This window comes from Cryptomeria japonica, chromosome 4 (genome assembly GCF_030272615.1).
Source record: "Cryptomeria japonica chromosome 4, Sugi_1.0, whole genome shotgun sequence".
In the NCBI taxonomy this organism is placed as follows: domain Eukaryota; kingdom Viridiplantae; phylum Streptophyta; class Pinopsida; order Cupressales; family Cupressaceae; genus Cryptomeria; species Cryptomeria japonica.
This window is the reverse complement of record NC_081408.1, coordinates 281221909-281237616: the sequence shown is the minus strand read 5'-3', so window position 1 is coordinate 281237616 and position 15708 is coordinate 281221909. Positions and strand designations below refer to the sequence as shown.

Here is a 15708-nt window from a genome sequence, read left to right as displayed (position 1 = left end):
CAAATATAAGAAAGGAAATACAAAAGTTGTGGCAGATATGCTATCTAGGACATCCATTTTGAAGTCCATTTCAGCTCTAGCTATGGTGACTCAACTTGAGCCATTCACAAAAGGGGCCTATGGAGAAGAATAGGGCAAATATGCAAATTTTGGGGAGTTCCAATGGACGTATGATCTAAATGGATCAAGACAATGAAAATTTTCATCAGTTAAATGAATTTCAAAAGCTGAAAACCCTTGAAAACAAGTAATTTTGTGCACAAAACTAAAACACTTCTTTACAACAAGAGGTTGTTATGAAATCATCATGATGAATTTGAAACTATCAGCTGATGACAACCAGTGATTGACACAACACATGGAGCATGGAATTCGAAACAAACTGAGTTGACTTTTAGACTTCCAATTCCAAATCAGAGTCTTCCAATGTAGGGGAAAGGTTCCAAACATCCATAAGAAGGCATAGCCAATCAAGTACAAAGGTTCAAAGCATTTCTAGAGTGTTGTATGTGTAAGAGAAAGGAGAATTAAATCGCAGGAGATTGTGTGTGCTTGATATTAAGAATTGGTTGTACCCACCTCTGTACTTGTATTGTTGATAATAATAATCAAAAGGTAGTTGAGCATTTTCCATTAGCAGTTGTTTGTCCCTCTATGGGGGATTTTTCCAGATAAAAATTGAATTGTGTTGTTTTCCAAGTTTCATTGGGCCTCTCTATTTCTAACACAGAATTCTTCCCTCATCAACTACCATTTGTGATCAAGCAAGTATGATAGTAATATATTCAGTGTTTCAACAGTTTCTACAACTCTTTTGATGAAATTACAGGTCACTGATGTTGGAAACATAAAGGAAAGGTGGACCAGAGCATCAATTACTAGAAATTTCTAAGTAATCAGCTGTCATGCTCCAGAAAGTGACTATGCATGAATAGTTGTTGCACACACAGTTGCAGGAAGAAGACGATTTTTCATCAAAAGATGGGGAATCAGGGTTTGTTCAGATTGAAGACAAGAAAGAGCAAAGGAATTCATCTTCTGCTGTGGCTGAGATAGCTGTCTGAAGGAAGGGGTAGCAGTTCTGGACCAATTCTGTCACAGCTTTTCAAAATATGTAGACAGCTTGCATATGGTGCACTGAGATGATTGTTTGGGTGTATCAAGCAATGTCAAAATGTCAATGCTTATTGTGGAAGGTTTCCAGCTATCAAAAGGTTAGTTCTCGAACCCAGCTAATCATCGGTGCAGAGGCCAATAGAAGCAAATTCAGCAGGACGGTCAGGAGGCAGATGCAAGGTCCAAGTGGAGCAGGGTTTAAGAAGGGTGTTGAAGAAACTGCAGCCCTCTGCAAAGCACTAACATGCCAAACCATTAGAGCAGAGGTGGCCTTGTTTCTAACCTGTTTATGGCCCATTTTGTGGTTGGGGACTGGTTGTATGTATTTTTTGTTAGCATGTAATTAAGGAATGTGTAGTCCTTCCATTGCTAGTTCCCAGCTAGAGCTGGTGGTTGTAATTGGACCATTAGTGGTTTTTTTTCTCTTGGGTGAGGACCCTAATAGATCCACCCTTTTACCGATGTTAAAAAAAAAGGAAAATAATGTGCTTTGCATCTACTACAAATATTGTTTTTATTTAGCCTGATAAATCCATTTCTCCCATTTTATGTGAAAAAGTGAATGAAATAAATAAATCACTCCCCGTTGTAAATAACCAGTTCATGTATAACTTGTCAAAGTAAGCATTGAGACTCAATTTATATAGTAAAGAATGTGCTACTTACCCTCTAGCCAACCAAAGAAGGGGCGATGTTGATCCTATTCCTGCAAATTCATTGGGAGAACCACGTACTTGGCCAGCTGCTTCTTTACTCTTAAATTCTCCTGGGTAAGACCATACTAATGTTGGAAGAGGTCCATCTCTTGAAGCGTCATAACCAGGAGGCAAATATAGGGTTGCAGTCAATTGCACCCCATCCTTACGCTGGTATCTAATCATCTCTTTCTGCAATTTGGAGAGTTGGGGATATGGGTGTGGGAAATTAGTAATTTGACTAATTCGTTTATCTGGCCAAGACTGCAAAAAATACTGTGGATTTTCTGTTTTTGACTCTTTTGAAAAAAGTATTTTGAGTTTATCAAGATCCAGATCCTCATCAGACTGATCAGACATTAAAGCAGCAACTGCCTGGTAATATGTTTCCTTGTCACTTTCCCATATACGCTCCTTTTCACCTGTGTTTCTGATTACATGCAGCGACATCACTATCGAGGAAATTCAACAAGAAGGTTCTGGGAAAATTCTACAATTAACTACCTAGCTAGTTAGAATTTAGAACATCCAAATAAAAGAATTGAAAATCTCACATATCTAAAAGATCAAGAAAAGGAACATTTCCTTCTGGTGTTGCCCCACTGCCATTCAACAAAAGGAATGTACTTCCATCTGCCTTTCTTATCTTTGCAAGAACATAAGTTCCAGCCGATGTTCGCCGAAGCATTGGTGAGCCTGGATCAGAATAAACGTCCTCCGATGATCTGTCAAATAGTATACAAGCCCCTTGGTCTCTATTTGCTGGAGATATTATCCATGTCCGAGTACGCCTTGTTTTATACCATGACTCATAAACCAGAGCCAAGGAATCATCACTCCAAGATATTCCCCTATAAATGAAATAAGATTTTAGATAAATACTACAGTAATACAAATAAATAAGTCAATCATAAGCATCTATTTAAAGAGAATGCTTTCAACTTAGACTTAAAAAAATTATTAAAATATGGAAAATCTAACTGCAGATTTATGTACTTAATCAGATACAGAAATGCACTGAAATCTACCCATTAAGAACCAGAAATTCTGATCTAGTAATCAATAATTCATTCACCCGATATATAAAGATCTCAAGTGGGTTACATTACTGCCTGAAATAACTTGATAAATTAACTGTGTCACAATCACTTAGATTTAAATGGTATCTAAGTGTCAAAATCTTCAAATTTTCTCTGACCTAAATCTGCAGCTCCCAATCATAGAAATCATTTTTTCTTTGTTCGCTGACTATAAGAAGCCACAATACTAGTTGTTGACAATATTTGAGTTTGAAGAAAATCAAGAAGATTTGCAAGTAATGGCCAGAAGGCACTGAAACTTGTAACATCATGCTGTAATGTAAGACAAACTCCCTTACAGCAACCCTGACAAAAGATGTTGTTTAAGCCCTAAATTGATGTGAGATTAGATAAATACTAATTGGGTTAAAGGTTGACCTGCATGTAATTATAAGAGTAACAAGATTGGTTTGATGGTTCTCCAAATGGTTTTAGGGAACAGTAAATGCTTATCGAATTAAAAGCACGACCATTTGTTGACACTGACATGAATAGCTTCACCCCTATGGTTTTTAATTAAAAGATACAGGTTTTGTTTAATGTTCTCCCTACCAAGTAATCAGTAACCTCATTACTAATCTGCACCCTAGAAAATTGAAAAGGGATTCATTTTCAGAAGGTCATGTAGACTTTGTTCTGTATGCTGAGGTACTTCATGTATGAGATTTTCATTCCATTGAGGTATTCTTAGATTGTCTAATTCATAACTATTTGGTTGTAAGGTTTTGTGCAAGATCGTGGGATAATAAATAGTTTGATTTGGAGAAAGCATCCATAGTAATTGCATTGAAAAGACTAATAAGTATTTCTTGATATTCAGGTTGATCTTTAGTGCTGCGACTTTTTCTCTCAAACTCCAAGCCAATCATTGTGCATGCAGTATAACTTTACATTTTTTTCTGGAAACCTCACTTCTAAAAGTAAGCACTGTAGATCATGGACCTTATGAACACCACACCATTCATAACCCAAAAAAAAGCAAACATTGTATAAATTGTGTATATTATTGTTTTTTTGGATTTAAGAGTTTATTCCAATTGATAGCAATGCCAAGGGCAAAGGACAATACATGCTTAATCATTAAGTGATTATGTATTGTGTTTCTTTCCACAATTAAGCCTTCAATATTTTGTCAACAGAAGAAAATACTGATTCTACAATATAAAGTTATAAACAAGCTTGTACAAATGAATAAGTAAAATAAGGGTTCATGTAAGCACCCATAACGGAGATCAAGCTTATGAAGAACCTCAGGTTCCTCACCAGGCAGTGGTTCAGCTGATTGTGTATAGACGATATCACGAGGAGAGACCTCAACCTTTGCATCACCTCCATCTTGCGTCTCTGCCCTGTTAGAAGATGAAAAATCAAGAGCTATACAAGGAACTTAGACATTTTACATGATGCAAAACTTGAAAAAAGAGAATTACACCCCTGTTTCTCCCAGATGAAATTTGAAAAAATAATTGAAAAATCTAACCAGTTGCTTCAAAGTACCTGTTATCAAGAAATCAATAACACAGAAAACTAGAAATCTTTTCACAGAAAGAGTGAAAACAGTTGTACACATGAAGTTAAGATTATGACAATACCAGTAAAGTGATGAAGGCTTATCAGGCCGCCAACGGATAGACCTCATGCCTTTCCGAACACTGTTGAAAGCAATGGGAATGTCCTCCGCAAGAGGAAGATCACATATTTCCCTAACAAATTTCCCATCTGAAGTCCATATTTCAATTCTCTTTGGGAACCTTCCACAAGGTACAATAAATGAGTAAGGCCTATGGATGGAGGAGACCATTAGATATTTCCCATCAGGTGAAGGATCTATTGATGTATATACAGCTGGTGGTCCTATAGCTTTTGTTGTCCCATCTAATCTGACCCAAAGTAACTGTGATGTGGAATAGTAATCAAATAGATCTGCATCATACTCATCTTTCAACAGGTCTTGATATGTTCTCACTTGCACTATATTTTCTTCCTCATTAGATTGTATCTTTGGGCCCGATGGAATCAATGGCTTTTTTGGAGGTTCTCCACGAGATGAAGGTATAGTACATACAACTACTGTGGAGTCATCAATCCACACAAAGCTGCAACATGAAAAGGATCAGGCTTGTAATTATTATTCTGTAACACAATGAATAATTTAATTAGCCTATTGACAAAATCACAGAAAACACAGTTTAATAAGTCGATCCATGCCTGCTTACTGAAGACTTACTTGTCAAAAACTGCATTTATGTTGAATTCCGTTGTGCCAGTTAAAGGCCTGGCTTGGCCAGTCTCTACATTTGCAACCCAAAGGCTCAACTTACTGCTTGTATTGTCCTCCTTTAAAACACATTCAGATGTTTAGATAAAAGCCCATAATCTGCATTAGCAGATATATAGAAATGTAAAGGAAATCTAAAAGCACATAAGCTTGCAAAAGTCAATGTTTTCAACCTGATCAAACCGAATACTGAAAGATAGATGTTGACCATCTCGTGACCTATGAAAGAGAAGTAAATGCACAAAATAAGAGAAAGTATAAAATAATTAATATGCTTGAAATCCCCTGTAAGAGTAACCAATTACCACTTTCAACTTTTTCTACAGTTACAATCATCGTTTTGCTTTGTTGCACTTTCCCAAACATCACATCAACGTTCAACCTTATTAACAAGGCTGATAACATTAAGGTTTCAAATAAAAAGAAGACGATGGATTTTATTCAAATGCATCAAATCAACTTATGAAATATTCACTCTTTCATGCCTTCTTTCCTTGATTAGATTTGAATATCAACAGATAATCATATTTCAATAAACTAAGATTGATAACAATATTAGACAAGAGTAATAGTCAACATACAGGAAAATTTGTCCAAGATACAGAAAATTCTAATATATAGAAAATTAAAAAAATTGGATATATCTCAACTGTTGCATATTTTCTTATAAGACCTACTTGTATATAACCCTACATGGGCACACTACCGTGTGAGATATATAATCATATTCCAATAACCTAAGATTGACAATGACATCAGACTAGAATGTTAGTCACATATCGGAAAGTTTGTCCCAGATACAGAAAATTTTAATGTATAGAAAATAAACAAATTTGGATATATCCTGAACTGTTGCATATTTTCTTGTAAGACATATTGGAATATAAACCTACTTGGGCACATTATCATGTGAAATATATAATCACATTCCAATAATCTAAGATTGATAACAATATCAGACTAAAATATTAGTCACACAGTAAAGTTTGTCCAAAATATAGAAGATTCTAATATATAGAAAATAAACAAGATACATCCTAACTGTTGCATATATTTTTGCGAAGCCTACTTGAATGTAAACCTGCTTGGGCACATTACCGAGTGAAATAGGATAAAGGAGGTAAAGTTATGTTGCAATTTACATTGGACGTGAGTTTCAGTAATAACAAGCTAATGCCTCCAAATAAATACAAGGAAATTTTTTGAGGATAACGGATTTATACTTCATGTAACAAGAAATAAATGTCAACTCTATGCACAGTCCTACTCTTACTATCATACAACGCAATCATGTTTCAAATCAAAGTTACTTGCCTCAAGTTAGCTGCACAAATGTGCAATGTAACCAAGATACTAATCTGTATTGTCTCACTGAAAACACCCTGCTTTGTGATTGATGTTTGTCAAAAAGGAAATGTAATCATTGTTCCCTTTAAAATTCAGTGTATATTTACTGTGCAGTAATTTCCCTGTGACCCTGTCTATCCTATATGAATATTTGCTTCCATCTATGACACATCATACGCAGCACTATTTTGCACAATAAGATCCTAGAATAACATATAGCCAAAAACGTGGTAGAAGGAAACACTGCAGTGGCATTCACTGTAATAGGTAGAAGTTCTTACAACAAAAAGCATGGAGAAAATGAAACCATAAATCTCTTACCAGCTAACAAAATTTATTTTTGCACCATCTGGGAAGCCAGAGACTTCTACCTCTGGTCCTAAAGTGTCATCATCCATCAGTTTATGGATTCCTATCCCAGTGTAAAATGACCTGAAGAAAAGTTTGCACAATAAACAGCAACAATGATAATAAAATATCTTATACCAGGTGCAATCAATAATGTAGAATTGCTTGATAATTAGATAAAATCACCCTATCTTCACAAACCTAATGCTAGCAGAAAATATTGTATTCTTAGAAAGAAGTATGTACAAAATAACTTACATACGACTTCTTGCATTGTAATTGCTATCAATACGAACTCCAGCAAGCTTCTCTTCTGGTCTTGCAAGATCTGAGAGAGGAGGTAAAGACCTGCGCTTGAGAAATAAAATCTTATCTCGCTGTGGAGAAAAAGACAAAGCAGGTGTTGGGGGTGCATCGACAATCTTTCTTATATCTGCTGGAGGAAGACGATAGCCAGAAGACTCTGCAGAAAGCAAATGAATACAGGAAATCACAACTAAAAAATAATCCAAACTATATGAGTAAACCTAAGAAACATTAATGGAATATATCTTCAGAAGGAAAAAAAAAGAGTTCAATCAAAATATCCAAAGATATTTATGCTCATACTTCATTTCTTCAAGAGATATAAAAGCATAAATTCCCCAGGAACACATCCCCTGCCAATTTTGCCCACGTCTCCTATAGGGAACATTCAAGGACATGTAGGAAACATTCCCCCCCAGTCTCCCATGCAGAAAAAAAAAAAGGAAACGTCCCAAGAACGCCCTTATTTTGCTAGGGGATGTAGCCATCCCCTATGGCCCAACAACATTTCAAGTGCATTATTTTTTTTTAAAAACACATTTTTAATTAAAAAAAGGGATTAGCAGACCCACAAGGACCCTCCCACCCTTTAAAGTTATTAAACAACACCTAAACATAATAAAACCCTCAAAAGAACTAAAAACAAAAAATACAATCTCATTTTAACATTTTCAGACTTGTGTAGAAGAGCAGCAAGAGAAGAACAGCAGTGAAAAGAGAAGAGAATAGTGGGAAGAAGGCACTAGGGCATCAAATCCACAACATGAGGTAAATTCTTCATCTACCATTTGTTTGTTCAATTTCTTTTGCATTTTTTTAATTCTTCTTTTTATTTTTAAACACATAGGGAAGACATTTTAATTTTTTTCTTCTATTGGAACTTGCAGCTGTGTTTTAAATTCATAACAAAAACAAACAATGAGCAGCAATGGGAGTAGTAAGAGTGAAAAGATTGAAGTTCAAATGCAACAAAGAACTAGAACTAGAAGTCATCAAATTAAGGTTGCCACTATGGGTTATTCTGGGAGGAGTGTAGCAAGACCAGCAAGTTCAACTAACATTTTTGAATGCCCTTTTGAACTCCTCAAAAGCTATGCAAAAGGCCAAATTAACCCCAAAAACCTCTCTTACAGTTTGCATCACAAATAGACAAACATAGAAAAAAAAATTAGGGGGAAGTATAGTATGGCTATGTCATTTGTGCAACCAAGACTATCGGAGCCGCTATACTAGAGTTTATTGTCATATTTTGTGGATGGGTGGACTATAACTCCAGCTGAGAAGGCTGAGCCAGCTACATTCCTTATGGAAGGGGAGGCAAGAAATAAGGGAATTCCAGTGGAGAGCACGCAGCCTAGCACGTCATTGCCTATAGGAACCATGGATGTTGGAATTTGAGGGGAAGAGAATTCTACTTCTACCAAGGGAAAGAAAAGAACTGCTAGTGTTGCAAATATGTTTAACATACAATCACGAGAGGTGGTTGAGTCTTCTATTGCTATTTTTTTTATGCTTATGCCATACCATTTCATGTGGCACATTCTTCCTATTTTAAACAAACGTTCAAAGATGTGATAGCTGCTGGTCCCTCATTTGTCCCACTTAGAGAGCATAAGCTATGCACCACACTCCTTTTTAGATGAGTGTGTTGGTAGAAGAAATGAGACAAAATTAGATAAGGGATGAATCACCATCATCGTGGATGGGTGGACAAATATTAGACATCAACCACTCATCAATATTATTCTCACAAGTTCAATTGGCTCTTATTTTCTTGGAGCTATTGATAATTCAAGGAAGAGGAAGGATGCAAACTTTCAATTTCAGATTTTGAAAAATGCCATAGAAGAGCTTGGAGCCTCTAATGTTGTACAAGTGGTGATCAATTCAACCCATGTGTGTAAGTTAGCTGGCTTGATGGTGAAAGGTGCTTACAAGCACATTTTTTGGACTCCGTGTTGTGTTCATGCATTGAACAATACATTTAAGGACGTTGGGAAAATAGATTGGGTGAAAGCAATGTTGTGAGAGACTAGAGATGTGTAGATGTTCATTTGCAACCATTACACTTCATGTAATGCCTCCCACATTTGCATACCATCATTGCTTTATTTTCATCTGAGATTGACTCTGTATATGATATACCTAGACTATGCATATGTTATTCTTTTGTATTGGCATCCATGTAGTGCATCCTTATTACAGTTATATTCTTTTGATAGTGTAGATATTACTAGTAATGTTGATAGCTGATTATACTTGTAGATTCAGTGATGATCATACATGCATGATGCTGATATGGTGATATGGCATGATGTTGTATGATGACATATGCATTATACTATGATGGTACCTTGATTATGCTTATGATGATGTGGTTTCATGATGATGTATTGGATCATTTGAATTACTGAGATATTAGGTTACTAACCATGTTTTAATGTGACCTTGATTGGGGAATGATTATATATGTGTTTCACTTATGTTGTATTATATATGTATGCACAGGTACTTGTGTTTTGGCTGATGCAGAGGTACAGGACATCAACTCCACCTAGCTTCACAGGTCTAAACATGCCCATATCCTCGATCGTGATTACAGGAGATAGCACACAGGCCATATATGTCACCTAGCCCTAGCCATCATTCCTAATTTGGGCAATTTTCCTAACTATATGTGTTTCACACCCCAGTTACCATTTTGGTGGTTACCCTAATACATAATTGTGCAACACCCGTAAAGACTATTTGTGCGTAGTTAGTCATTTGTAAATTGTCATCATTTTAGTGCATATATTAATGGTATTCTAATATTGTTGGGTTAATTTTATATTTAATTGTGAAATATGTCTTATATGTATTTGAATTAATGAGATTTGCATGATATATTTATTTGGGTCATTTTGGGGTTTATTTAATATTTTAGTTTTAATTGAATTTAATATTATCTTATTCCCTCACTTAAAAAGTGAGTTTATATTTTGTAATTAAAGTCTTTTTCCAGCACTTAAAATTTATATTTTGTAATTGAAGTCTTTTTCCAACACTTAGTCATTTACACTTTCATGTGCTCTCAAAAAAACCCTACACCATGATTTTGAATTGATGATTTTGGAAGATTTCTTTTGATGATTTTGGATTTGTGTGGGTAGTGGCTCAAAAGATTTGTCTTGGTGAATCCTATCGGCTGTCTGAAAATCTCATCCTCTTATGGTGTGTTTAGTGTGCATTTCAATTTTGAAGTTTTCATCAAGTTTGAGGTAGGAATTCATATTTCTCCTTTGTTTCTTAATTAAATCATTTCTAGTTTGTTTTGAATGATTTGTTGAATGGTTAAAAGCATCTCTCCAATTTAGATTTTGTCATTTGAGTGTTTATATAAATTGTATGATTTAAATTTTGGAAAATATGGGTTTATATGGGGATATGCTGCCCAATTTTTATTGGATTGTTGAAATGGCAATTTGAGGGCATTTTTGTGATGTTGAGTTGATAAGAACCAATGGATTTTCTCAGATTTTTTATTCATGCATTTTTAAAAATTGAGCTTTTTGGAGGTCCATCAATGGAGGATGGCCTCTTGGACTAGTTTTTGGTCCAAAATGAGATTTGTTAAAAAGTGGATTTGGATTGCTTGAGATGTTATTCTATTATGGAATAATGACATTATATATACGAGTTTTGAGGTGGGATCAATTTGGGTCCGTTCTCTTGGTATTGTGGCCAAATTGAGTATGCCTTGTTAGGTATGAAAATGGCATGTTGTAATTGAAAACACTTGAATTTTTAATGCTATCTTGCATTGAATTTTGGCATGAACCTAGGGTGTGCATATTAGAGTCAGATTTGGAGAGTGGCTCTCAATGGGGTCTGGAAACTAAAGTGGTCACCAGGGTAACTCATTGGAGAGTTAACTAATGCAAATGAAAACATAATTAAAACATTAGGGAAAACACGCAAATAAGATAATTGAGAGGAAGCTCCTTGAGTGCTTGTATAGACTTAGGACGTATTGGGAAGGCTTGGTCATCCATGGGACATTGATCTGGCATGATCAAGTCTCCTTGTCACCACAAGGAGACTACTCGATTTTGCATGAGCCATCACTTTGAGCTATGTGATGACACTCTTGCTTTTGGGTCTCTAATATCCAACCCTTGTGTAGTTGAGTAGTGGCCCTATTTGGATTCATGACTTGTTATCATCCTTATCGTTGGTATTGCATTGCATTCTAGTATGACTTGATGTGTCGTGTATGCTCCGTGTATGGTGTGAGTGTGAGCCTATTGTATCCCTTGCTTGCATTGTATGACTATTTGGGGCTTGTGACTTATCTCCATGAGCACAGTGGGTTGGACCTAAGGGTTCCACATTGTCGGGTGGCATTGCAAACCATCATTGGGGACCATGGACTTGGTTCAAGTTCCATATTGAAGAGTTTAGCCATCGACCTCAACACACGATCCTTCCTATTCTTTCATTTGTGCATGATGTAAATCAAATGTATATTTAAACAAGCAGTGTAAACATTAACGATATGCATATTGAACACTCCATGGATATGTTTTGGATAAGATTTTCATATATCGGTGTCGGAATTGCACGCGAGCTATGGTTTGTAACTTCAGCAAGTATGTTGTTATCATAGGAACACTTCCATTGGTGCTCTAAAATGAACATAGATGTGATTTGTATAGTTCCGGAGATTGACTTAGTCATCTCCTCTTATGGTCATTTGTTCTTGGCCGAGTTTAGAGTGGTTTAGAGTGTATTGAAGTCATTTCAAGCTCAATCAGGACTACTGTCTCAACTTGGTTTTTAGTTAGTTCAGACATCCCTGAGTATCATGGAGTCAATTTTGGGAAGTTTTGGGTGGAGTGAATACATTTTGAGTTCACCAGGTTTTCAACTAGCCTTGTAGGTGTCTTCTGGTGACTCAGCAACACCATTCTTGACTAATTTTCTCACCCTTTTGCCCAATTCTCTTGATTCGAGTGTTTTATGGGAATTTTGACTTCACCAAGGGTTCCACGGTGTCCAAAAGACCAAACTATCCAAACAGGAAGCTCAATGGATAGGACATGCGCATCTCAAAGGGCGATAGCACAATTTCACCAGTCTGGAGGATGCCAACGCAGGTCAAGGACCAATGTGCGAGTCAAGGACACTAGTGCACCATGCTTGTGTCCCACAAACATGCATGTGTCCTTTTGGACAGCTTGTGTCAGGTGCAAGAGCCTAAGTCTAGCCATTTGGTCCAGAGAGGATTTTGAGAAATAGAGTTGTCAATTTGACTTAGCTTGGGAAGCGTTGCAAAGGTAGTGATGTCAGGGAACTCTCAAAGGGGTCTTGAATTGGTTTTAAGTGAGTTCGGATGGTATTGGGAGCATCTGATTGCGACTAGGGTTTCGCAGAGCTCATCCGTGACACCTAGGACCTAACAGTTGGTCCTGTTTGTCATTTCAATCCTTGCAACTTCGGGGATGATCTTGTGTGACCCTAAACATATCATTGACCTTGTCCTAGAGTTTGGGAGACGTTTCCCCTTGTTTGTTGGTAGTTTCAAGTGTTTAGCCTTTCGTATGTGTGTTGTCGGTTATCAAAAATTTGACCTAATCTTGAGGTTTGAGCATTATCCTTGTATATGTTATGTATGTTCACACTTAATTACTTCAAATAAAATATTTCCATGTATTCTACATGTATATTTCTCATATCCTCGAGGGTTCCTTTGCGGAGTGTTACACTTCACTTGTTTTGTTTAGGATTTTTTCAAGGAAAAAAATCCTCAAGCCTACGGATACTACATATGCCAACTACTTCATTTTGTTAGAGAGGATGAACGAGATCCAGGAGGCTTTACAATCAATGGTGGTTAATTCAGAGTAGGGTAGATAGTCGAAGGCAAGCACACCTAGAAGATGTGTGAAACAAAAAATCCTTGGTGATGATTGGTGGTCCACAATGAGGTAAGAAATTGTTGGTTTCTGATTTATTATTAAATTTTTAACACTTAATTTATTGATGTTTCTAACTTGTAAAATTATTTTCATTTTTTGTAAAAGCATTCACTCTATGATTTGAGTATTAAATTTTTAATCTTTTCTAAGATTTTAATTTTTGTAACTTGTTTGCACTTGTAAATATGTTTGCTCCTTCATTGAGCCTATTGTACAAGTCATAAGATATGTTGACACAAACTCTCCTAGCCTTGAAGAGATTTGAGACCTTTGATAGCATGATTGGGTAAATGAACCATGTCATTTATAACAGGGATCCTACTTTGGGATTTTATGAGGAGCATCTTAAGCCCATTGTGACATGATAGTGGAACACTATGACCACCTGTTGTGACCATTTCACACATCGCCCATTGCAAATGGGGACCCCCTTTTTTTTTGCTTGTTTTTCGCTCGCCTTTCGCTTCGCTTTTAGGTTTTTGTTAGTCAGTCAGTTGTCTGGATTTAGGGTCAAGCCTTAGGGTTTTTAATTGCCGTCTTTCAGGCCAGAATCCAGTCAATTTTGAGAGCTTTTTGAGCTTCCTTTTATAGGATGCAATTTTGAATGAAATGAATTCGCCAGAGTGGTCTATTTTCAATTGGAATTTTTGAGTGCTGAGCTTAAATTTGTCTAAGTGTTGATGATGAAATGTGAATTTTTGTCCAATTGAGTAATTTTGACCAAATTTTGACTTTTTTTTTATTTTGATCCCGAGCATTGGGAATGATTTGTTTTTGCCTCGTGAAGTGATTAAATGTGCAAAATCATGATATGTTGGCCTGTAGGAGCAAAATCGCTCCTGTCCCTCAGTGAAGGACCGGAGCTCGTTTTCAAATATCTTACTGTCCCTGCAGAGTCAAGATGAATTTCGAATTGCAAGTGATGAAGAATGGCGTGATCTTTCCGTTGAATATAAATTGAAGAATTTCACGAACACGGAAGTGCCTCCAGGAGTCAAAATCGCTCCTGTCCCTCAGTGAAGGACCGGAGCTACAAATCAAATTTTGCCTTGTACTTGCAGGATTTTAATGATTTGACGATTTGAAGAGGTCCAAGGAGATGCATTTTATCAAATAAATATAACTTGAAGTGCCGTCATGAAGGAGAATGACCCAGAATGCCAAAATCGCTCCTGTCCCTCAGTCAGGGACTAGGGCGAAATTCTTTGTAGCTCCCGTCCCTCTCCCAGGGACCAGAGCGAAGTTCTTCATAGGGCACGCACTAGGCAAAGATCAAGTCAGTTTTACGTTCAAAGGCAAGAAAGGAGGTGAGTTGAACCCGTTGAAGACAAATTGAAGATTATCAAACATCAACAAGGGACCTAAATACCTAAGTTCGCTCCTGTCCCTCAGGCAGGGACCAGAGCGATTTTTACTTTAGATGATTTTCTTGCTCAATTTGAATGGACCCCAAGGCATGGGTGAATGGAATGGAACATTACAAATCCGTTGAAGATAGTTTTCGAAGATGATAAAGTGAAATGAAACCCACAAGGCCAGGATCGCTCCTGTCCCTCTCCAAGGGACCAGGGTGATATAATGATTATACTATCGTTCCTCCAAATTCAAGACTTTCTAAGACGGAGAACAAGGTGGCAAGGACGTCTTAAGGCATCTCCATCAAGCACAAAGCATCAAGGGTCGTCAACATTGAAAGATTTGTACAAAATACCCTAGTTCGCTCCTGTCCCTCAGGAAGGGACCAGAGCGAAATTTGCATAAAGGCATAGATTTCGAAAGTTAAACAAGCATCAAGTGACCAAGAAGGATCAAGGGACTACGTTTTACCCAATGAAGACGATTGCAAGTTGGAGAACGCAAGCATGAACCCAAAAACTTGAAGTTCGCTCCTGTCCCTCAGGAAGGGACCAGAGCGATATTGAATATATTGACCAATTCATGCAAAAATCACGTTAAGTCAAGACTTTACAAGGTCGTAAAAGGCTCAAGGCGTCTTTTGAAGGTCATATACCAAGGTGTTGAACGTTAAAATGCTACCAATTTGTACAAAAGGCCTATATCGCTCCTGTCCTTTGGACAAGGACCAAAGCGATTTTTACTAAAATACTCATGTCCCGTCAAAACCAAGACAAGGAAAGGATAGGCAACGTCAAGGATGCTATTTGGAAGGTGATGAACAAAGAACCAAGATCAAAAGTTTGCAAATTTGAGCCAAGACACATGGATCGCTCCTGTCCCTCTCCAAGGGACAAGGGCGATGATCCTTCCAACGTTTAAATGTCTTATGGAATTCAAGCAAAATGAGCATGGAATGAAAGAATAGCATTGTTTGTCCTTCACAAAGATGATTGAGGCTAGAATTTACAAAGGTCAAGGAGAAATTATGAGGATCGCTCCTGTCCCTCTCCAAGGGACCAGGGCGATATTTGCCAAAACACCTATTATCCTTCGAAGATCATAACAAAACAAGTTGCAAAGGGTCTAAAACGCCATTTGGAAGGCAATGAACGAAGAGTTAGAATCAAAAACGATGAATTTCAAGCTAGAAGACAAGGATCGCTCCTGTCCCTCTCCAAGGG

At 36.9% G+C, this 15708-nt stretch overlaps 1 protein-coding gene across 2 annotated transcripts in view; it reads right to left on the bottom strand.

The window, feature by feature from the left end:
* Positions 1–15708, bottom strand: part of LOC131077346 (probable glutamyl endopeptidase, chloroplastic) — a 137494-nt gene that overhangs the window by 64643 nt on the left and 57143 nt on the right. For both annotated transcript variants that reach the window (XM_058014838.2, XM_058014832.2), the window contains 8 exons: positions 7122–7326; positions 6837–6947; positions 5342–5387; positions 5118–5227; positions 4483–4986; positions 4111–4239; positions 2366–2662; positions 1783–2241 (listed from right to left, as the gene is read on the bottom strand). In XM_058014838.2, the coding sequence (XP_057870821.2) occupies positions 1783–2241; positions 2366–2662; positions 4111–4239; positions 4483–4986; positions 5118–5227; positions 5342–5387; positions 6837–6947; positions 7122–7326 (1861 nt within the window). The remainder of the gene's footprint in view (positions 1–1782; positions 2242–2365; positions 2663–4110; positions 4240–4482; positions 4987–5117; positions 5228–5341; positions 5388–6836; positions 6948–7121; positions 7327–15708) is intronic.